The sequence below is a fragment of the Balaenoptera borealis genome (assembly GCF_965194805.1).
Source record: "Balaenoptera borealis genome assembly, chromosome: 13".
NCBI lineage: Eukaryota > Metazoa > Chordata > Mammalia > Artiodactyla > Balaenopteridae > Balaenoptera > Balaenoptera borealis.
The window spans coordinates 13,295,338-13,320,594 of NC_138870.1; the positions used below are offsets into that span (position 1 = coordinate 13,295,338).

Genomic DNA, 25,257 nt, shown 5'->3' on the forward strand with positions numbered 1-25,257 from the left:
AGAAACAGTACTTTTTAATCCATCTGCTGGCTTATGTCTTCCTGGATTTGGGGTGTATTTTTTTCTAAAAACTTCATTTTTCTATGAACGCATTTAACAGAGCAGGAAGGAGCCTCACACCCATTCCTGTGGCTTTCTGTTCCTGTTTGGGAATTTGAGCATTGTGAAATTGGCTTGATTTCCTTAATCTCAGCCATGAAAGTTTTTATATAGATGAGAAATCTTTAAAACATAATTTGACTATAGACACAGATGTTAGGAATTGGGGGGATATTAGAATCTGCTCTCTTCTCTCTCTCTCTCTCATGCACACTCACACATCAAATTTTAGTAGCTTACAAATAATTATATCCATTTTGATGAAATGTAATTTCTGACTATATAAAAGCCCAGCCATTACAAGGTACTGCCCTTCCTGGTCTCCCTGTCAGTTGAGAAAATTTGTTTAATTCTTATGTTGAAATCATTGCGTGTACAATTTTGGGAAATAGTTACTTGGATATATGCAGTTCTCATTTTTGGTAAGAATTGAGTTAAGTGTTGTGAGTCATGGCAAACTGAAGTCTAAAGTACCTCTCCCTAGCCACCCATCCCTTTCCTTGAATCCTCTCCCAGTAAGTGACTAACTTGTTATTCCCCTTACCCGCCACCAAAACAAACGAACAAAAATGAGTTCAATAAGAAGGTGAATAAATTTGTGTCAATGTAGCATAGAGAGAGGAAAGGAAGATGAACGAATGAATGGATTGAAGAGAGGGAGGAAATGATAAAGTAAAGAAAGTGTGTATATCCTTTATTTATATATATTTATATTTAACTTAATTTATATATATATATATATATATAAACACACTTTACGCAGATATGCTGTTAATTTGGGTGATAATATGACTGTGATGGCTGGCAAAAATATGCCAAGTAGAACATATATACACCACCAGTCAATTAGAAAGAAGATAATAAAATAACCAAGGTACTATAGTTTTTAAAAATTAACTTATCCTATCAGTCAACAAATCTTTATTTAACATTTATTATGTGCTTCCCACTAATCTATGTGCTGAGAATACAGAAATGAACAAAGCTGACAGAAATTTCTATCCTCCTTCTAGTGGAGAAAAAGAGACAATAAGCGTAAATATAAGGATGTCAAATGATAAGTGTTATGGAGAAAAATGAGGCAGGAAGAGTTCTGTGGTGCAGGTGGGGATGCAGTTTTTGTAGGGATGGGGATAGAGTAAGCTTCACTGTGAAGGTGCTATTTCAGCCAAATCCTGAGGGAGCTGCAGACCCCAAGCAGGTAACTGGGAGGAGAGTCTGTAGGCAGAAGGAACCACAGATGCAAAGTTCAAGAAGCAGCACTGCGCTTGGAAAGTTCAAGGAAAAGTTGAGAAGGCAGCATCACTGACGTGGAATAGAGACGAAGAAGAGTAACTCAGAAGGCAGAAAGGTAGCAAGGGAACAAATCGTGCAGGGTTTAACCAGAGGGAGATGATGTTCCCCTGGATGGTTCAAGCAGAGGAGTAACATGACCTGACCAGTTTCAGGGATCACATGGGTGAGGGTAAAAGCAGGAGACCAGTTAGATAAGATGACCACTCATCCCAGTTGCTTCAGATACCAGTTTAGATCTGTTATGGATCAGGTAAAAACTAGTCATCTTCTTTAGCAATCCCTTTCCTCCCCAAAAGGATTCCAACTGGACACTTTTGATAACTTACATGACCACCTTCCTCCTTAGGGTTAGGAGGCTATAGCGTCTAACCAGATACAACATTATACTTGCTTCCACCAGGGTGATGAAAAGTGATGATATTCAAAATTTATTTTGAAGGTGGGGCTGAGAGAATCTACTGATAGATTTAGGTGTTGTCTATGAATGAATGAAAGAGGTCTAGGGAAATGACAAGTTCTGGGGTCTGAGAAATTGGAAGGACAAAGGTGCAATTTATTGAGTTGAGGAAGATTATGGGAGAGGCAGGTTTGGGGGGAAAGATCAGAAGTTCGGTTTGGGATGTGTCAACATTTGAAGGTGCCTATTAAACAATAAAGAACAGTTACTGAGTAGGCAGTTGGAGAAAGGAGCTTGGGTTCTGGGGAGACTTCAGCACTGGAAATATAAATATGAGGGTAGACAGAAAACAGACTTGATAAGGTTATCAGGGAACAAGTAATGAAAAAAGAATGCTACCCAAGAACTAAGCCCTAGGCACCTCAACTTTTAAAAGTGGAAATGGTGAGGGAAAACCAGCAAAGGAGCCTGAGAAAAAGTGGCCAGTGAAGTAAGAAGAAGCACATAAAATGTGATGTCCTAAGAGCCAAGCAAAGAAAGTACTTGAGTGAATAGACAGTGATCAATATGTCAAGCTTGTTGATAAGTTAGACAACAAATGAGAATTGATCACTGATCTTAGCAACCCAGAAGTCATTGGTGATTTGCAGAGAAGGCATTTGGGTGGAGTGGTGAGTGAGGAAAAAAAGATAACAAAAGCAGAAAAACTGAAGACAGCTGGAATTAAACTTTTGCAGAGGTAAGATACTGTAAAAAGGCGAGAAAATGGGCAGTAGCTGAGGATAAAAGGATCCAAGTTTGTATTTTGTTTTTGTTTTGTTTTTCCTTGCCTTTAAGTGGGTGGAAACAGTTTGTCATTGAGCTAATCAGAATCATTCAACAGAGCAGGGGAAATTGATGATGCAGGATAGTTAGAGGTGAGATTTGTTGGGGTGAGAAGTGAGATTTGTTGGTCCTTAAATGGGCCAAAGGAGATGGGACCAAGGGTGCCATTGGAGGGAGTGGCCTTAGGGTGGGTGGATCTGTAGTAAGACGATAAATGACAGAGTCTATGGGCATTAAGGGGGTGTATGAGTAGGAGGGATTGATGATGGAAGCTTGTGAAAGTTCTCATCTATTGACCTCTTATAAACACATGCAATTTCCTTAGGTCTGCAGAGAATCATAACTGCTGTGCTACTATTCTTATACATTCCTGATGGCCAGCAGCCCCATGCAAGCATTTTTTTCTGGGTTAGGCTGCCAGGCATGTCACTGTTCCATGGCTCCATTCCTGGGTCCAAGGCTAACCACTACCTGTCCTCAATATATGTCTCCCCCATTTCTCATTGCAGTGGTTTTCTGAGTGTCACTTCAATTTGCCAACTGCCCACGGCCATGCCACACAATTTCAGCACTTCCCTAAAATCATTTCTCCTGCCCACCGTAAAGTGACTTGCATGTTTTGCTTGTTGCCCTTCGATATATTTAAAGAATCTGGATGTTGGACTAATATGGCAATGCTCATGATGTCTGCCTCTGATTTAAATACGCAAGCAAGTGCCCACTCTGGAAAAGTTGGTCTTCTGGGCAAAGGAACTTTCCAGAAGACCTCATCATCCCCAGTTATATGGAAATTAATGGAAAATGCTCATACATTTAGGGAGGAAGCTGGGTGCAGGAAGGGGACCCTTACCTAGAGGTACTTGCCTTCACAGTCAAATTGTGTCACCTTAGAAAGATGACCCAGGCCCTCTGAATTTCAGCTGCCTCTTCTACAAAATGAGGGTCTGGACTAAATGATCTTTAATGTTCCTTCCAGTTTTAGGATTTAGTTCATAACTGAGTTCAGAGTAAAGGCAACAAGGCTGATGATACAGTAAGAGTAACTACCTTTTTCTAAGAATTGTGCAATATCTAAGTCCTAACTAATAAAAGCGCCAAGCAAAAACACATATTCCTGGAACCAACAAAGGAGGAAGTCAGATATTTTGTTTTAAACTAAGTTAAAAGAGAGATTTCTCTGAAAAATTCTACTAATCTTTAGAAATTACTTGAGCTGGTAATACCATAACTTACCCAATGATTCACAGAAAAGGATATTACACTTGCTATCATTAAGCTATAAAGAATTTATTTAGAATGTAATGGAAATGACAGGTATTTCTAATTCCTAAGAAATTTTTATGTTCTGTATATGAAAGGGGCCTAATTATAATTTACTGCTAAGTATTTGCCTGAATATTTTTATATTCCCCAATGTTATTTTAAATGTTCTAATTACTTATTAAGTGTATGGAGGAAAAGAATCTCCCAAAGTCAGTAAGAGAGTAGGCCTAATAAACTTCAGATCTAACAAAGGTGACTGTGGTTTAATATACATTTTCCTCTTCTTAATTTTATGGCATATCAATCTTAACTCACCCTTAGGGTTTTTGTTTTTTTTTTTTTCTTTTCAAAGAGTGCTCTCTTCTGCAGATGTTGTTTTTGACCAAGTTGAAGGTAATTTATGCAGCTTACACCGCTTAAGTCACAGATGTTTTCTTTGGCCAAGTTGAATATACGTTCTGTGGCTTGAGATGAGGAAAATAAAAATCGATTTAAAAGACTTACTCTAATACAGATGTTAAGACAGCTTTTGTGTATGAAGAGGATACTAACAAATTGTTGTCGGTCAGGCTGAGGAATAAAAATAGATTTTGCCATGTCACTCATTTTTTACAATGTTCTTCTGTTGAATTCTCCTTATCATCAATGTCACACATTTGTAAAACGACTCACCAAGTTTAAAGGTATGATATACAAATGGAATAAAACCAGTAAGCTTTTATGGATTTAACCTTAGCCTCATTAACATAATTCTATCACCAGCTAAACTAATGGGTCACATTAAAATAAGAAGCAATGTAATAACTGTCAGAGAAAGATGGATTTTAGGCAATAAATACATTCCGTTCTGCTCCAAGGCTGAATATTACACCTGACTCCCTTTGGAATTCCCAGGGGAAGGAAGAGCTTTGCTGCCAGAGCAGAGAATGTGAATCAAATACTCGCTCATACTTCACCCAATGCCACCTTCACTCCCCGGAGATCCTGGGCAACACCGTGAGCCTCTCATAGCCCGTCCTAAATTAAATGGTAGGGATAGCGTTACAGCTTTCCATTCAGTCCGTGTTCTATGCATAGTACTTGAGTTTCTTATAAAATTAGGTTGGATCCCCAATGCAAATAGGAGCGGCACTGAGGGGGAGAGAAGAGAAGGAAAGAGAGGACCAACTAGTTGAGTATAACACTTGCAATGATTAGCATATTTAAAGGCAAACAACCCTGTATCTATACCCCATTTTGTAAAAATAGTATGTCTCTCTCCTTTCTTCATATCCATAGGTTCTCATATCAAACATCATGGATTCTGAAATTATTTTAAACAAAAGGACATCTGACATTATGGAGCAGGGGGAATTTTGAAGAAATTTAAAATGTTATTTAGGGAGATGGTAGAAAATGATAACCAGAAGCTGTTCTGTAACTAATACGTACATGACTCTTTATATTATATAAAGTGTTTTGTATACATTAAATTAAGGCTCATTTACTCTTAACAAAATTTAAAAAGGCTTCATGTCTCTCTCCTTTATGAACTAGACGGAATTTGATATTTTGAGCAGGAAGAGACCATATTAGTTTGCTAGGGCTGCCAAAACAAAACACCACAGGCCGTGGGGCTTAAACAGCAGAAGTGTATTTCCTCACAGTTCTGGAGGCTAGAAGTCCAAGATCAAGGTGTTGGCAGGTTTGGTTTCTTCTGAGGCCTCTCTCCTTGGCTTGCAGATGGCCACCTTCTAGCTGTGTCCTCACGTGGTCCTTTCTCTGTACCCATTCATTCTTGGTGCTTCTTTGTATGCTTAAACATCCTCTTCTTACAAGGACACCAGCCAGATTGGATTAGGGCCCACCCTAATAGCTTCGTTTTAACATAATCACCTCTTGAAAGGCCCTATCTCCAATCACAGCCACATTCTGAGGTGCTGGGGTTTAAGGCTTCCACATGTGAATTTTAGGGAACACAATTCAGGCCATAACAGAGACACAGACCACTCAAGAGGCTTTTGTGTGTCAATTGTATTCCCCACCATATGAAATTGTCTAAACAATATTTAGCCATTCACCACTTTTAGTCTTGTTTCTAAGGATGGGGAACATGAACCTCAAAGCCATCCTAAGCTATGAGGCTGAGCTGACCTTGCCTTCTCATGAGAAGAGATAGACAGCAGAAGGGGGACACCCCTGACCAGTTTCTGCCAAGAATTTCCAGACTTCTCTACCAAACAGGAAGAAATGTTCTAACCCAATACTATACAATTCAAATACGGTGAGAGCCACAAATGCAATTTTAAATTTTCTAGTAGTTGCATTACAAAATAGTAGAAAGAAATAGGTGAAGTTGAGTTTAATATACTTTATTTAACCCAGTAAATCCAAAGTAGTATCATTCCAACGTGTAATCAATGTAAAGAAATATTAATGAGATATTTTTATTTTTTCTTCATACTAAAGTCTTTGAAATCTAATCTGTATTTTACTCATGCAGCACCTCTCAATTCAGACTAGCCACATTTCAAGCGTTCAGTAGCCACATGTGGTTAGTAGCTACTGTGTTGCACAATATAATTCTAATATTTTAATACATTCCCTGGAGCAGATGTTGTCTTGAGTAGTGAAATTTAATTATAAGCCCCTCCCAATCTAATTACACCTCCACTTATGAAATATTGTGATAACTTTATTTTCTTTGGAATAGCAGTGTGGAAATTCTCCCTAATATATCTAGGAAAATATACCTATCAAAAGATCATAAGTCTTCAAGCAGGTGATTTGTGAATGTTACTCATTAACAACTGAATGAGTTGTGAGTCTGCATTCACAATGCAGAACTGAAATGCATTATGTCTTTCAGAAAAGAATGCAGAGATAATGGGTATAGTGATCTTGGAATAATCTATTGCCTCATATACCACCTGAGGGGAAAAAATGTTACATGGCTTGTTTGAGGTCCCAGATCCTTTGGAGATTTTCCTGAGGATCTACTTCTCACCTAGGTCCACATTCTCAGCCAGACTCAAAGAAACCCCTACTCCAGTATCTAAATCATATTTCTTGGGCCACTGAGAAAACTTCTAATTCATAACAGTCCTTGACTCTGCCACTGAGAGCTGATGAATTTTTACAAATATAATCACTATAAAAAGGCAGAGAATTTAAAAACTCAATGCCTGTCTGGTCTTACCTGATGCTTGAATCCTAACGTCTCTGTTTAATGAATCTTGACTTATGTTTTAAGTCTGTCATTAGATAACATTTATTGAGTCCCTACACTTGGCTAGTTCAAAATAAAGATGAAATAATTTATAACACATGGCTGCCATTCTTAAAGAATCTAATAGGACGCAGTGGAATCAGGATTTCACTCACATAGGTCACACAGGAAATAGTTAAGGGCAATAGAAGGTCAGAGAAGGGATAGAGCATCAAGAGACAGTCATCAGATAAGGCTTCAAGGAGAAAGTAAGAATTTTTCTTTAAGATGATCAGAAGAGAAGAAAGAGTACCCTGAGGGGAAATACATGAGTTGAGATAGAGTAATACCTGTGTGATGGTCAGTGGGAAGACTGGCTTTACGGGGCAGCAAGTCTGTGCGGGAGAGATGGTGGCGATGAGTAGCAAGTGGCCAGTGTACGTAGAATCTTTAACACTTGGCATATTTGGATTTGACACCATAGACATTGATCACAATAGATCATTGCACAGATAGGATCTAACAGGAGCAAAGTGGTGTTTTAAGACCTTTTAAACCATCACTGGCAAAACGAAGAAAGAATCAAGTAAGAGGCAGGGAAAGGGAATAAGGGGCTGTTGTAATGAATGCTAAGTGTGATGGCAAAAGCCTGGATGTGCAATATAATAAAAGGAATAAATAAAAGGAAGATATGAAAAGAAGTATTAAAAAATAATGTGATCTGAGACTGAGAAGCAAGAGGAGAGCCTCAAAATTGTCAGCTTAGACAATTGAAATAATGATGTTGCTCAGGACAGAATCAGGGGTAGGAGGAAAGCAGAACCGATTTGAGGAAAGGCAAGGACTCCACATTCCATTTTAACCTTATGGAGTTGAGGTTAATAGTGAGATACTTGGGTAAGAACAGATGATAGGTGATGGGAAATCAATACGTAAAAAGTTGGATCCAGAGATTAGGATCTGGGCAATGTTCATATCAGATAACTAAACTGATTTTATCTACCCATCAGGAAAAAATATATAGATGTCCTAGGGATTCTAATCATAGTCCGAGAAACTCACTCCGAGGAGCAATTCCACAGTGTGTATCTTTTAAAGAGACATAGCCCAGGCTCAGCCTAACAGATCATCTATCTCTGCCTCAGACAACCTCACGCTTGCTTCCAAAGATCCAAGTTCTGCAGGAGTCAGAATCACTGGAGGACTTAGTCTCTGACTCATAATGCTATTAGCAGTGACAATTATGAAGGATGTAAGAAGTGGAAGTAGACTTCTGTGTTTCATCAACAGTCTTCATCATAGGGCAAGTGAGACAATACAATGTCTAGAGGAATGAACAATTCATTGCAAATGAGAAAGGGGTCCTGACATCTATTGTGAGTTATACTTGCCCAAGACCAACTCATTTATTTCCTCCGTCAACTCTTGTGCCCAAATTTGTCAGGTTGCCTCTGGAAAGGAAAATGCTTCTTTTTCAGTTGGACACAAATTTAGGTTACTGCAATAGATCACGTCAAGAATGATTCTGACAAACTTCTTGGTTCTGGACATGATGATGATATTCCAGAAAGAAGGTCCAGACCTTCCCCCACAAACACATAACCCTTGTCAAAAGAGTGAAATGGCTTCTAGGGCTTTTTTGCTAAACACCAGGAGCTGTAGGACAGACTTGGGAATGTGAGGCAGATAATGAAAAGAAATCCAAGTAACAAGCAAACAGTGTGGAGAGCTGTCTGTCAGGGACATGCTGATGGGCAGAGTATGCTATTATGTGAACCTGACAGCAAGATGTTTATCCAAACAAGCAATGTCAAGGAGATCTGACAGCAGGTAAGAGGGACCCTGGCTTAAGAACTTGGATTCAGGCATAGCACTTTGTGTACTGGAGGAACTTGAGGCAAGGGCAATGCTTAAAGGACACCGGTGCAAAGAGGGGACCAGGAGAGATTCAGCAACTGGGAACAAGACAGCAGTCCACCTCCTAGAACTGGGGAACAGACAGGCATTGGTATCAAGCCTACAAGTCCAGTGACTCAGTTACTGGAAAGGTATATGAAAGGGCACAGATAGAATGGTTTACTTAACTAATGGATTGATTTATTGATCAAAATTAAATGTCTAAAAGAATAAGATAAAGAAATCAGTCCTCTAACATTTTATCAACCATCCGGTCCTCTTCCATCAATCCTCTTCCTTAAAAAATCATATTATCTCTTTAGCTTTACCCCTCTTAATTTTGACTAAATTTTCAAGAAGCCATTCCTCTGGCTAAATTATTCCAAACAGTCTCCCGAGCAAGGAAGGCAGGTTTTTGGCTCAGCACCAGACTGAATCTCCCCATAAGAAGGGAGCACACCACTTTCATTTTTCTCCATCTTTTCAGTACAGATTTTTGTTTCTCACCCAGAAAATTCGGTATCATATGGGCAGTGCTAACTCCAGTGTAGATGACACAAAAACTATTAATAGATTATGTCTATAATAAAGCTGAAGTAGAAAACAGAAGTGTTCCAAAAAGAGAAGTATAAAATGAAAGATGCAAAATATTCTGCCTTGCAAGTTAGATAACCGTCTTTGTAAAAGGACATATTTCGAAAGCAATATACACTCTTTATGGTGCTCTTAACTACCTATATTTGGAATTTTTTGCCTATTTTTTTCTGCTGGTTAATGAAGGAAGGAAGAATATTTTAGATTAAATTAATTTTTTTTTAACTTATCTTTGCTCAGAGCCAGCTCCTCCAAAATCACTCTTTGCAGTGAATAAAACCCAGACCTCGGTGACTTTGCTGTGGGTGGAAGAGGGAGTAGCTGATTTCTTCGAAGTCTTCTGTCAACAAGTTGGCTCCAGTCAGGAAATAAAACTCCAGGTACTGTATGCTCGGATTTTCCTTTTCTGAGTTAATTTTGATTAAGGCTCATTATCCGAGCAAAGTGAAAATCTTCTCTTTCTTTGAATGATATAAAATGAAAATTTTCATGTGCACTTTTGGTTTTCAGTGATAGAAATTTAAAATTATTCTTACAGCAAGCCCAAAATGTGTCATAACCAACTTGCCAGATCACAAAGTTTATTTCCATCTTTGTATTTATCTTTTTTTTTTAAACATCTTTATTGGAGTATAATTGCTTTACAATGATGTGTTAGTTTCTGCTGTATAACAAAGTGAATCAGCTATACATATACATATGTCCCCATATCTCCTCCCTCTTGCGTTTGTCCTCAGTTCTTTGCCACTCCAGGTCATATTGAGGTTATATTGAGGCATTTTCCTATTGGCCATTAAACTGATGGAAGGGATAAAGACACTGCCATATAAAATATAATTTAACAAATATGAACTAATTGCCACTTATGAGAAAGGCATTGTATGGGACACAAATCATAGAATCTATACTTGCCTTCAAAAAATGTTTTTCATTTAATTGTGGATATTTCACTCCAGTAGAAATAATTAAAATAAAATATAAGTGCCAGAAGAGAGATCCATACTACCAAGAGAATTTAAAAGAAGTTAGTAAGGAGGACGATTTTGTTTGGGAAAATGAACGCTGAGAAAGCTGATCGTTAAAGCTTTAGAATCACAAATAGCAGATATGATAAATAGTGAGTTTTTCAAAAGGTTAAATTGAATGGAAGGAGAGAAATGGACCTGGGTGGATAACGAAACCACAAGAAAAAACTATTTTACAGCCAGACGTGGAAGGAAAAGGGCAAATTTGTGAGGGATGTCACAAAATACAGTGCAAAGACTAATACTATGAACATGAATAATTGATGTTTTTTAAATAATGCAGTTCATGAGATTGAAAAGAAAAAAGGATTTCTGGGAGTACGAATCTTTTCATATGAGTGTTAAGATAATTTGCTTTGATTTCTTTCCCCTTCTGATAGTCTGTTCTACAAATGTATCTCTTTTTGATCTGTACTGAACAGCTGAATCTTTTTTCTATCCTAAGAATCCTTTTGGAAAATAGCTACTCTGCCAGTAGTGAATTTTCTTCTCTGCAACTACAGTAATGTCTCCCTTTAAGAAAACAATGGTTACTACAGCTGAGTCCTGTTAGCAAAAATCTTTCCTTAGAATCATTCTTTTATGGGGTCGTGAAAGAGATGGGAGTGGGAAATCCGTGCTCATGGCTCTCACCTCTTTTAGGCAGAGTTGTTTTCAGATCCTTGTTTTGAAAAAGAGTATTATGCTGCCTCATCTTTTTATACTGTGCAGTTGTACTTCTCAGTGTCTGGCCATTGGCCCACCAAATTAACAGATTCTTCTACTCAAGAATAAGTTAATATTAAAAGTTTTGGAGAACACAAAGTCTTTATGCCTTTGGTGGATGCTATTTAAAAGCCGAGAATGCAGACAAAGGGGATAGTGTTCTTAATATACAAAGATCTACTACAAAGGAAAAAGATAAAGACCAACAAACCAAAACAAATATTTCATAGAAAATAAACACAAAATGTTCTTAAACATAGAAAAAGATGATCAAGCTCACTCATGGTGAAAGAAATGCAAAATAAAACTATAATGAGGTACAACTTCCACTAATAAGATTAGAAAAGCTCAAAAAGTTTGCATATTTGTTGCGTAGAAACTGATGTAAGGAAACAGGCATTGTCACACACTGATGGTAGGTGAGTCCCTTGGAAAACGTCTATGGAAGATAATTTGTCAATAGCTTACAAAATTAAAAATATATAACTTTTTGAGCCAGCAATTCAACTTCTAGGAATATGAGTGGTTGTATATGTATGTATATTCATACATACACACACATATGCACACAGGTTTTGTGTGTGAATGCATATGTGTATATATACATACATATATTAAATGAGTGTGTGTACATATACATATGTTCCCATAATTGTGAAGTTATATTCATTGTTGCATTGTTAATAATAGCAAAAAATCAGTGACTGCTTAAACATTTATTAATAGGGGACTGGTTAAATAAAATATGTTCTTTCACTGGATTTCTATGCAACCCCTAAAATGAAATAGCTTTATCTGTGCTAATATGGAAAGAGTGCCAAAATATACTGATAAACAAGATAAAAAATAAGCAGAATGATGCGTAAACTATGTTAGCACTTACATTTTTAACTATATTCTTTTATGTTTATACATCCATAAAATACAGATGGGAAGAAAAATAACCTACCTGACAACAATGGCTGCTTCCATGGAAGAGAATTGGGTAGATGGGAAGTACAGAAAGAAAGAAATATTTTTCACTGCTTCCTCTTTTGTTTTTTTAAATTTTTTACTCTGTGCACACACGTTACCTACTCAACTATGAAAAATACTGATAATTTAAAAACCAAAATAGATGAAGATAACATAACATTTATCTTGTTTTCTGCATCTCCAGGAACCGATTTCTGTTTCTTCTCATGTCGTGACCATCTCCAGCCTCCTTCCTGCCACTTCCTACAACTGTAGTGTCACCAGCTTTAGTCATGACAGCCCCAGTGTGCCTACATACATAGCCGTCTCAACAATGGGTAATTACAGGCATTAGTGGACTCTGGTGTCTTTGGAAATTATATCTTTCCAGATTTTCCTTAAGTTTTCTTTTTAAATATATATAATCCATCTTTTTTTAAAAAATAAAACTCAGCTTTCATTGAAAAATTCCAAGCTTTGAGTTCAGGGAGACTTTAATTCCAATCCCTAACTGCACTTAGTAGTTATGTGATTTAGGGAAAGATATTTACTCTCTCTGAACCTTTGTTTTTTCATCTGTAAAACTGGAATAATAATATGTACCTTGTTGAGTTGTTTTCAGGCTTAGAAATAAAATACATGAAGCTCTAGCACATGCTGTCTAAATGCTAGTTGTTATCATCTATTTCATCATCCCCCATCATCCTCTTCAGTGGTACCCACAGTACCCTAATCAGGTCAGGTGCATCTATTCTAGCCTTGACCTTTAGCTGTCACTGATCAGATAATGGTGAACCTAAATTACTGGGTCAAAGCAGAAAAATTTCCAATCAAGCAGAAAGTATAATTGGGGAAATTAGATATTAATGAAAAGTCCAGAATAATGCTATTTCCTTATTCTTTTTCTGAGTTACATTATTTGTTTTACTTCCCTGCTTGAGTCTAATTCTGTAATCTGAGACCCTCTCTGAAGCTGCTTGTAATAAAACCACTCTTACCATCACATTATCCCTTTACTGGTTCGTTTTCATTTACATAACATTAATATGTTTTGCCACTACATCCAGAGACCACTAGAACAGACTTTTTTATTTTCTGTTTTTAGTTTTTGCTTTTTCAGAAGTGAGGGCAAAAATGGACCTGAAAAGTATATTAATGGTCTCTCATTTTGACATCCTTTTACATTTTCTAAAAATACTTTAATGTTCATGATTCCTTGTCATCTGTACAGCAACCCAGTGAAACAGGTGATATTATTAAACGTACTTGCAAGTGAGGAAAATGAGGCCAGAAGAGACTGGTAAAATAGCTTCTGCAAATGGCAGGTAATTGTCAAGCGAACTTGAACAGTCTCTTCTGACCATGAGTCTAATGTTCTTTCTGTTCAAGCACCTCTACCCATAAAATGGAGCCAAGATGGCCCAAACAGAAAGTGGAAAATACCAAAAGCCTTAGAGATTGCGCAGGCCCGCCAGTTCTGTGACTTTGTGACCAATGCAGAGGATGGTATCTCCTCTTTTCCTCTGGTCCACTTTTAAGAGTTTTATAAAAATATTTGATCTACATTCCCACCTTTAACATCTTGGTCTTCCAGATACTGTGTGAAGTAGACAATGTGTAAGTGCCATTGAAGATGGATCATAGAAGACCTAGTATATGAGAGGAACCCCTGTTCTTAAAGACCCTGCACCTTATTAATAAGTTTAATCTCTTGAGTTGTGCAGATGGAGAAACCTCTAAACATATGGTTACAGATCATCAGAATGCCTACTGCTAGCGATGTGTTAAGTGCTGCAGCAGATGGCAGCTTGCTAATGCCTTTTTCATATACATTATTAGTTGTGAGGGAAATATACAGCTGTGCTTTCTGACTTTAAAGTCATGGGCATAAAATGAGAGCCTGCCCCTCTCTAAGCTTTTGAAAATGTTAAACAGTGATAATACATGATAATGACTTCTAGGTTTTTTTTTCAAGTGAACCCAAACCATGGCAGAGGCATTCTTGACATTTCACAGTTTCCTTTGATAAGAACATCCTGAATATGGGCCTTTGAAATGGACTCAATTCTTCCAGCCACCCAAACACTATTTGTCAATCTACTTTACTACGTTAAGAGTTGACCGGGAAGAGGCCATTGCTGGCTCGGAGAAACATCATTGTTGCTGTTGATGTTATCATCATAAGTTTGTTAGTCTTAAGGTCAGATGAGAAACAATGAATGGTTCTGTTAGTTTCCGTGTCGTGGAAGCTACAATGAACATGTATGGCTTTTCTCTTTAGTTACAGAGATGAATCCCAATGTGGTAGTCATCTCCGTGCTGGCCATCCTCAGCACATTGTTAATTGGACTACTGCTCATTACTCTTATAATTCTTAGGAAGAAGCATCTGCAGATGGCTAGGTAAGTTGTGTTTTGCTCATCTTTCACCCACAGCCTTTAAAATATTTTTGTTTATCATACACGTGTGGCTTTTGCAGACCTAAATTGTACAGCAGTGAGTTTGCTTGCAGTTTCTATTTTGTGTTTTCTAAGTAGACTTTTCAATATTATTTTAGAGAACATTACCATTGAAATAGTAAAGCAAAAGATTGTTTGTTTACACAAAGTCAGACCTCTTACTATCAATCTTGTCATCTTAAGTAGTGCATACATTGGGATTCATTCATTATATTTGGATACTTCCAAATATATTTTGGAGTAAAAGAAAGATCTATGCCTACTCAGTACAATTAATGAAAGGAGTTAATATATATGGAGACCACAAGAAAGAAAAAAATCCCTTCCCTCATTAGTTCTGTTGAAGCTATTTTAGCAGAAAATATTTTTAGAATTTATGATTAGGTCCCTTCAAGTCCCCCTATTAGTTCTATTCTTACCCAGGGCTGCAGGCAGTTTCATTTTTCTTGCAGTTAGGGAAGTCTTTTGATTTATGATTTTGTTGATTCCCTATTTTCTTTGACCACTGATGCACTTCTTATCAGAGCACATTTGCAAGTACTTTCTGTGATCCTCTATATTATCAAAACAATCCACCAATTCTCTTAAAAGAAAAAAACTATTGCCTAGTTGAGTGTTACTGGGTTTGGGAAATTTGTATAAAGTTTATATTTGCCCGATGCTAGCCTGCTGAATCGTCAATTAACATCCTTCTCCTTTCTCAGAGTTCTATCATTTACTTATTCATAAATAAACTTATCCATCTGATAATGAGTCAATCACTGCCTTAGATAGCACAATCAAAGAAAAATCAGAAATCCAAGCTGTCCACTAGGAAGTTAGCACCCAGCTGGAAATACATGAATAAATATATTTAAAGGTATAAACTGACCTGTAGCAGAAAGGAGATAAAAATGGGATACCATGAAAGTCGAGAAAAGGGATTAGTTCTGAATATAAAAATCAAGCTTCATGAGTGCTAGCGTTTGAACAAATCTTAGAAGGATAGGGAAGGTGGTGGTACGGCTCTGAGGCTAGAATATAAAGCTCTGAAATTACACTCCTTGGGGTCAAATCCTAATTGACAACCTACGCGACCATGTGCAGTTCGCTGAAACTTCATTCATTAATTTAACAAATATTAATGGATACCTGCTGTGTGTCAGACTCCCCTGGATCCTTGGGACATGGCTGCATCAAAAACAAACGAAAATCTCTGCCTTCATAGAGCTCGTATGCTCGTTGAGGTGGTAGACAAGAAATAATAAAGATGAAAGTAAGAAGATTCTGTGGTGTGTTAGCAGATGATAAGAAAAAAACAATAGAGTAGAGTAAAGGAGATTAGCATTCAGGCATGAAGGGGATGAGAGGAGCTCTGGAAGGCAGGTAGGCCTCACTGAAAGGGTGACATTTAAGAAAAGACTTGAAGGACGTGAGGAAGTTAGTCATGTATTATCTGGAGGAAGAGTGTGCCCAGTAGAGGGAACAGCCAGAGCAAAGGCCCTGAGGCAGAAGCGCAACTAGCAAGTTCAAGGAAGAGGTTCGTGTAGCTAAAGCAGAGGAAATGAAAGGAAGAATAGCGGGAGATGATGTAAGGTCCTATAGGGCTTCATAAGCCGTTATCAGGACTTTGGCTTTCATTCTGAGTAGAGGGCAGCCATTGCAAAATTTGGGGCAGAAGATCTGACTTATATTTTAACATTTCATTTTGACTTTCATGTAGAAAAGAGTCTGTATTGAGGCAAAGGCAAAAGCTAGTATATTAACTGGGGGAGTCAGTTAATCCAGGCAAGAGTTGATATTGGTTCAATCCAGAGTAGTGGCAATGGAGGTAAGAAGAAATGATCAGCTTCTGGATATATTTTGAAAATAGAGGAGTTTACTAACGGGATTTGCTAGCAAATTGAGCTTGGAATGGAAATGATTAAGAGTCAAGGATGACGCCAAGGTTTTCGGTCCTACCAACAAAAAGGATGGAGTTGCCATCAACTGACATAGGATTCTAGGTGAGGATTTCCGAGTTGGGGGAACATCAAGACCCCAGTTTTGGAAATGTTAAGTTGGAGGTGACTGCAAGTGCAGGTGTGGAGTAGGCAGATGAACATAAAAGTCTGATGTTCAGGAAAGAAGTCTGAATTGAAGATATACATTTGGGAGTTCTTAGTATACAAATGGTATTAAAGCTGTAGACTGGATGAAACCTGGGAATTAAGCGTATGTTAGAGAATAGAGCACCAGCACAATCTAATATTAACATTTTCAGAGAGAAAATAAAAGGTAATGGCAAAAAAAGAAAGACTGACAAGGCATCCAGTGGAGTGGAGGGAAAACTAAGATTGTGGTAGCCTGGAAGCAAGGGAAAGAACATTTATCAAAAAGAAATGATAACAACCCCACATTAGTGGATCGTTAGGAGCAATCCTGCAGTAACAGCATAGTGTCATAGGAAGCATGCAATAAATGTTAGCTCATAATAGTAATAGTGGAGGGAGTGGTAACAGAAGTAGAAATGGAAGTAGTGGTATTTATGACGGCATTATTGCAGGAACATCCTTGCGATGCATACAGCAAAATATTTAGGAGAAGCGATTCTACTTCAGCCAGCTGGTCATTAGAGCAGAGATTCTTAACATTTTTTGTGCATGATTCTCTCTGGCAGTCTAATGAAGCCTGTAGATTTCTTCCGAGAATAATGCTTTCTTTCTCAGTGCATAAAATAAAACACATAGGATTAAAAAAGAAATTAATTATATGAACATATGGTAATCAAAGTATTCAGAAAACAAATGTGTTATATGCTTCTTTATTAACACATTAGATAACAATATTTAGTAGAGTATCTAAGCAACCTCATAATTTCATCAGAGTGATGACGATGAACAATATTTCAATATCTGCAGCAGGTCTATTGTAGAAAAATATCTTCAATTTCTATTAGCAAATCTCACAAGTGTTGATGATGTTATTGGGGCTTGTTGCCTATTTTAATAATTGAAATAATGGTTAAATTTCAGTTACAAGTTGTGAAAATAAAGATGTACTTTTTTTCCCACATATGTTCATAGAGCCCTAAATTCTATCCTAGGACCCCAGATTACGAACCCTTGAGTTAGAGAGTAAAATAAATGCCATATACAGGAAACTGACATAGGAAAATTAATTGATGATATCTAATTTATAGTACATGCAACACAAAATAATGAAATGTTAGTGTATTTTTCTTTTTTAATATATTTATTTATTTATTTATTTATTTATTTATTTATTTATATTTGGCTGCTTTGGGTCTTCGTTGCTGCGCGCGGGCTTTCTGTAGTTGCGGCGAGCAGGGACTACTCTTTGTTGCGGTGCGCGGGCTTCTCGTTGCGGTGGCTTCTCTTGTTGTGGAGCAGGGGCTCTAGGCGCGCGAGCTTCAGTAGTCGTGGCTCGCAGGCTCTCGAGCTCAGGCTCAGTAGTTGTGGCGCACGGGCTTAGTTGCTCCGCGGCATGTGGGATCTTCCCTGACCAGGGATCTAACCCGTGTCCCCTGCATTGGCAGGCGGATTCTTAACCACTGCGCCACCAAGGAAGTCCCTGTTAGTGTATTTTTCAAGGAAGAAAGTTATCCTTAGAACACTCAAGTTAGAACAGGCAGATAACTGCAGTAATTAGCACATTATGCCAATGTCAAAATCTCTGCTTCAATTCTGAATAAGTCCATCAATTTCATATAGAGGGAAAAAATGAGATGTATGCACCCCAGTGAGCTATGTTATTTATGCATGACATTAAACAAAAGGTGGAGAAAGCATGAGAATTATATTGACCTTTTTCCTCCACTTCTGGGGAAAAAAACTAACAGCATTTTCTATTGACTCTGCAAAAGCCAATCTATTTCAGTACGTATCACTCTTTTCCTCTCAAGTGATGAATAGTATGGGCATCACAACATGAGAGGAAAATTTTGAAGGAAGAAAACAATCCAGTTTGATCCACTATCATTACAGAGAGGAAATCAAAATGCTATAAAAACAAAAAGTATTTGCTAAAAATGGAAAACCCTTAGTCTGTCTAGGAGAGTTTCTATACGTTACTATTGAAGGCTTTGTAAAAAATATTCTACCCCACATAGTTCAACGATTTATGTTAGGATCACGAGCGCCCTTTGGTAAGCGTTGTGAACTGAATGCTTCTGGCTTCAAATAACTTGATTTGGGTGTGTGCGCCCTTGTGAAAAATTGTTTTATTTTTCTATATTGCATTGTATCGGAAAGAGGAATACATGCAACTTATATTAGCTTTTTAAAAATTTAATGCTGTGATGATTAGCCATTAAAGACTCTCTTTCATATCAAGGTAAAGACTGCTCTGTTATGCACTAACCTTGATTTTGTGGTTCCTTTCCAACAGGGAGTGTGGAGCAGGAACTTTTGTCAATTTTGCATCCTTAGAGCGGGATAGAAAGCTTCCATACAACTGGTGAGTATTGTTTCAGAACAAGTCTCTAGATGGCTTACCTATGCTATGTGTGCTCTAAACTTGATTGTACTATCTTTGGGGGATAGATGGTTTTGCCTGATTATCCTTTCATAATTTTGGTGATAGTGGACTTCAAGGTGACATCTTCTTCACAGAGCATATTAGTGTATGTAAGTTTAATTCAGGTAAGAAGGAGAGAAAATGAGGTAGTCTGCTGTGTATTCACTATATTACACAAAGGACTGACGCAGTTGTACAAGTTGCCCACAAGTGGGCTGAAGAAGGGTTAATACAGGAGCCTCATGGAACAAGCGTGGTTGAAGGCAGGAGGCGAGACTCTAGGGAAACAGTGGGAGACAGAGCAACATCTCTATTTAAAACTCACATTTCAGTGCCTGAGGATATGAGCTACCCCTTCTGTCCAAAAATCAAGCAGCAGTATACAGCCCAGGGCTCTCAGCTCTTACACGTACAGGCAGATAAACATCAAAGCTAAGAAAGTTCCCTGAGAAACATAGCCTCATGTTTCTTTATGCTTGAGTATTAAGGAGGGAGGATGTATTCTGAGAATTAAGAAAGCATTGTCATGAGACTGAATTGGCTGACGTTATAGCTAACAGCGATCCATGGGAATTAATATATATATTAATATATTAATTAATATACAGAGCAGTTAATACCCAACAAAATTGCTGATTAACTAACCACTTACTATGAAGCCAGCACTGCTTACGTGATCTAGTTTGTTTCTTTCACAAGCAACCATGCAAAGCACATTTAAATATATACATTTCATGTTAATCCTCAGTAAGTGATTTTTTTTCTGTTTTCCTAACTCCCCAAAAATGGTTACTCTGACAGAAATAAATATATAGAGACAGGAAATTTTAGCCACAGAATTAATGAGGGAGGAATGACCTTACTTAAACTGTAGATTCTACTTCCCTAAGTGGGACACTAGTTGAGATCCACTCTAGGTGAAAAATCTAGGTGAAATAGGATTCTCTTTAACCAGACAATATGTTGTACTAGTCTAAAACTTCAACCAGAATGGAATTTTGCTATTCATATCTGATTAATTCAACTGTCAAGAGAAACCCATAAACTCTTGCTGGTAAAAAGTTAGAAAACATTTCTAGGTTTGTTCAGATGTAATTAACACCTTTTCCAAGATTAAGAGACTGACTCACTGATGTTTGTTTCTTGCCTGGCCTACCCTTAAAAAAGGCCCAGTCACAGAGTAGTGATGAGGGGCCCATCTAGGAATTGATCCCATCATACTTGTGACTCAGGAGAGCTACGTATTGACTAACTACACAACTGGTCACAATTTACGGAATTTATGAGAGACCATTTATGGGAGAACTGAGGCAAAAGAGAATTCATTTCAGGACACTTCTATAAAATTAAGAAAATTCTCTTGCAGCTCTGGGCAAAGACAGTTTTGCCAACACTGGCATTTTCTCGTTAACTGAGAATACGTATCTCAGTGGAGATTTTGTAATAACTAAAGTGACACAGTGACTTCATTTTTCCCCTAATTCTCAGAATAACTATAGATACAACCATAGACTATTTTAAAATCTGCATTAATAAGTGTTCTATTTTTCAAGTGGTCTAAATATCTGAAATTTGATTCAAACCAGGCATTTTAAATTAACAGTCTGCATTAGTGTTAGTGTGAAGCTAAATAATTTTGCTCCCACTCAACTGAGTATAAGATTAGAAACTAGGCAGCTGATGAGCTACTTATTTTAAATGAATGGTACGTGGGTGTCATACCTCTGTTTTAAGGATTATTTTTTGGAAGTGATGTATTAATTTATACTTAAAATAATATAGAAAGTCACACCTAACAGTGCAGTTTTATAAGAATGTGTCCTGAAAGCTTGTTTACCAAAATCAGTATACACAGACTAACCATTTGTATTCCATACACAAGCTGCTGTTAGTTATCAAATGATGTTAGATTTCTTAAAATAGGCTTAAGCATCGCAAGGGTAATACCCAAGAATAAGACTCGAGATAACTGATGAGGCATTTCAGAGCTGAATTTAACTGAATGCAAAATGTAATCACCTAATAGCAGGCTAATTGACACAAACCAAGTTGAAAGAAATATGTCTGATTACAATAAGATGTGAATAAAACTGGTTTTGGCAATATTATAGCACTTAAGTCCTCACGTTTACATTTCAGAGAATGGAATAATATTTAATTGTAATTAACGTGCTTGTCATTTTAATTGACCCCAGTAGGTAATTTACTGATCTCTGTTCACAGTTTGTATTACTAACTCTTGCCACTTTTTCATCTTTACATCTGTTATCTATTAATGCTCACAGGCGTAGGAGTATATTTGCTTTCTTAACCCTGCTACCCTCATGTCTTTGGACTGATTATCTTTTGGCATTTTATATTAATCCTTGGTAAGTGATTTTTTTTTTTTTTTACTGTTTACAAAGTCTTTAAAAGTTAGCTTTCAAGAAGTAAACCAAAGGGAAAATCCTTTTTAATGATTTTATGTGTTTGAAGCATGTAAAATTATTAATTATGTATTGAAATGGATTAAAGCAGCTAATGGTACCCAGATGTTAACTATAATGTTTTCCCAATTGAATGTTCTCCTTGTGATGTTCTTGGCAAGCTTTTCTTCCATTTATTGCTAAGTTATTTGTTTCTTCATTGAGTCAGTCCATGGCCTCTCATCTTTATAAATGATGCCTTTCATTTTTCCCACCATTTCCGTTGATTAGCTCCCTATTTCCAAGAAGGAAAAAATGCAATCAGGTAGAGAAACCCAGAATACTATGTATTTGGGGCCTTCGTGTTTTTATAATAATGCTCACTCAGTGAATATTAAACAACTGACTGTGTGCAAGCCTCTTTGTATAATCCTCTCATTTAATTGTCCACACACCTCTGCAGAGAGCATTATCAGCACCATTTTACAGATGTGGAAATAGAGGTATAAGGAGACTAACTATCTTAACATCACATGACTATATAGAAAATTCAGGTACTAAACCCAAGTGTCTCTGAAATCTATTCTTTCCTCTCTAAAAAGCAGCCTCCTTTAAATTCTTATTTTCTTGACTTTTAAATCATTTTAATAATCAAATCTCAAAGAGTATCCTTTACAGTTTTTATAATATATAATAATAATGATTTTCATTTCTGAGACTAAAGTATCTACAAGGGCTGTTTCTTTTTCTGAGCCATAAGTAAAAGGGTAGCAGTTTCCCAGGGGGGAAAAAAATCATTGTCCTTAAGTGTTAGTTCATGGTGTTTAGGTACTAAATTATGTACAGACAGATCCAGAAACCTGGACAACTTGAGAAGGACTCAGAGAAAAGCAATAAAAGTAGTTCATGGACTGGGGGAAAAAAGTTCATGGAGGGTTGGGGGCAGAGTTCAAGATTTAAAGCAATCCCGAGAGTTAGCTATTCAAAAAGACAATTGATCAAACATTCTTCGGCTTCTCCGAAGACAGAATAAATACAGTGGGCAAAGTTAGAATTTGAGTTGCAGTGGGAAAAGAATAAAAGAGAACTTTATCACAATGGAGATTGTTAATACCAGAATCTATATTTTCTTTAAAAGAGAGCTAGGTGAAAAACTTTTGAAATATGGTAGGCACTGATGTATAAGCAATAAATTCAGAAGAATGTGCTAGATGATGAGGACCCCTTCACCATTATTCTAAGTTGATTCTTAATAACAAGTCTCCAGTATAGGGCTTCCCCATGGTCAACCAATATTTTAAGTATTTAACATCACATGATACACAGAAATTCCATCTTGACTTTCAAAATATACATTTACTTTGAACTTAACATCTACTGATCATCCTCATGTATTCTACCTGTCATTAGAATACTTGTAGCCAATACCGTTAGCGTACCCTCCACAGATTTCAATTAAAACAAAAGAAAGATGCATATAATGTTATATTCCTTTCCCTACTTAATTCTCTGACTTTTCTCTGTCATTTTCCATAGTTTGTTTTAAGCTTATATCAGGCAGGCCTATGCTTGTTTGTATGTCTTTCTTAGTAGGTCCCCCTGATGGACACATATTTTGGAATTCTAGCAACTCCTTCAAGGTCTGCTATTTATAGTACTGATCAAATAACATGAGACCCAAGTTAGGGGGGAAAAGAAACCCTGCAGTAGTTTTTAGAAGAATGGTCCTGAGACTGAAAATGGTTATCTCCAGGTGAGAAGAGAAGGCAAAACATAGAGCCCCAGACTTTCTACACTTTTCGTAAACTACACATATATTAACCAATGAAAAGATACCGAACATAAACTGTTTTCAGCCCTAGACTTGTGCTCTGCCAGAAATAAAAGAGGTAAAATTCATGGTCCCTGCTCCTTCAAGTCCAACTCAGTACTCTCACAAATTCACCCGAATTCCCTACTCTTTGCTACTTTTCTCTACATCTAATAAGTTGTGGATATTCTCCCCTGCCTTCATTTGCTACATAGTCTTTTAAAATCCTCCTCTAGATGTGTTTGTCTTCATATTTCACCCACCTGTTAACAACCACCCCAAGAAACACAGCCACACTCTCCTTTCTTAACACTGCCCGGCTTTGTCTCTAAACTATCAACTTCTTGGAAAGATATGTTCCTGTTGATTGTCTAAAATCCACCTGATGCCTCTGATGGTTGTGTGGAAATCCAGAGACTCTCTCCCTCACTGGTTGCTCAAACCTTTTCCCAGGTGGTGGCAGAACCCATGTGGAGCCTACGTGCCCCATTGGCTTAGTCCCAAGATTGTATTCTGCCAGGATTTCTGACTTTATTGATCTCAGATTGTATTTCCTGTTCAAAGAAACCATCTCAATTGGACCAGCTCTATCTGGATTCAGTGTTGTTACTCTCTTTTTTTGCTATCATGGTCACCTCATGCTCTATTCACGCATTCATCTGTCTGTTCTAAATCCTCAGCAGTGGGCATTTTAAGCATGCTGCAATATTTAGTTTAAACTGCTCAGCTTTACTCTTGTTGTTGTATGTTCAATTCAGAGAATGACATAACTCTAAAGACCTTTTTTAAGATGTGGGGATGATTTTCGTTTAGCTCATGAAAGAGTAAGTTATGCTTAGGAAATTGTGGTCATTTAAAGTTTTTGACTTTACAGTTTTTGGTTTTAGTTTTTGTTTGCTTTTAACCATTGTGAACCCCATGTCTCTGCCATTGCCTCGTATTCCTCTTTGGAATGAATTTCATTCTGGCAGGCTTTCCAAGATGGTCATAACCATGAAGAACTTATAAAGAATGCATCTTAACTTCTTGACGTCATTAGGGTTTTGAACCTAATCTAATATAAGTGAAAGAGAAAAAGTAAAAGAAGCACATCATCCTGTATGCATATATACTGTATGTCGGATGGGTGTTATTTATCAGTTATTCAGAAAGTCTTTCACAATGATAAGATGATGTCTTCAGCCTCACCCAAAATGCTCACTGTGGCATGCACACACGCGAGCTCTTTCCATAAAGTGCTAAAGTGAAAATTGCTAGCAAAACCTGAACTTACATGTTTAAAAGTGAATTTTCCCTTGATTTGAGTCTTAGGATCAGCACAGCAATTGAAAATGCGGGAAAATTCTATCAGTGTTGCTGTGGCGTCTCATAATTCAGTCCTGTCTTGTACCACAGCCTTAAGATACAAGAACCCTTTGGAATGTTCGGGAATTCAGCAAAATCTAATCAGAACAATGAAAGTTGTACACAAATCATGAAGACATACACTTAAGACAAGAGGTCATGCAAAACATGTGGTAGAATTTCATATTATATTTAAGGTTCATTCAATCAGTGAATGAGACTGAAAGAAAAAAATACTGCCTCTCTTCCATGAATTAGGTTTCCACACAGCTGTGGAATAGTAGCGACTTAATATTTCAGCACTGAATTTATTCAGTGTCACCCTACCACATATATTTGTTTCTTCCCAGTTTCCCTTAAAGTCTGCTTGGGTTTGGAAAGGTTTTGTGTTTTTCTATTTTTAATTTCACTCTGAATCACAAAATATGTTGGCAGTCTCCTGACATTATCAGAACTGTTCCTTATTATGCTAACATTCTGTTTTCATCAACCACTAAAGTA

General features: G+C 37.2%; 1 protein-coding gene across 3 annotated transcripts in view; it reads left to right on the forward strand.

Annotated features, from left to right (window-relative positions):
* The window catches only part of PTPRO (protein tyrosine phosphatase receptor type O), a 233,641-nt gene that overhangs the window by 171,311 nt on the left and 37,073 nt on the right, over positions 1 to 25,257 (forward strand). For 2 of the 3 annotated variants that reach the window (XM_082352581.1, XM_082352580.1), the window contains exons 13-16: positions 9,798 to 9,937; positions 12,447 to 12,579; positions 14,523 to 14,643; positions 19,069 to 19,137. In XM_082352581.1, the coding sequence (XP_082208707.1) occupies positions 9,798 to 9,937; positions 12,447 to 12,579; positions 14,523 to 14,643; positions 19,069 to 19,137 (463 nt within the window). Of the gene's footprint in view, positions 1 to 9,797; positions 9,938 to 12,446; positions 12,580 to 14,522; positions 14,644 to 19,068; positions 19,138 to 21,482; positions 21,567 to 25,257 lie in introns of all 3 variants that reach the window. The other variant, XM_082352579.1, reaches the window with a different exon arrangement.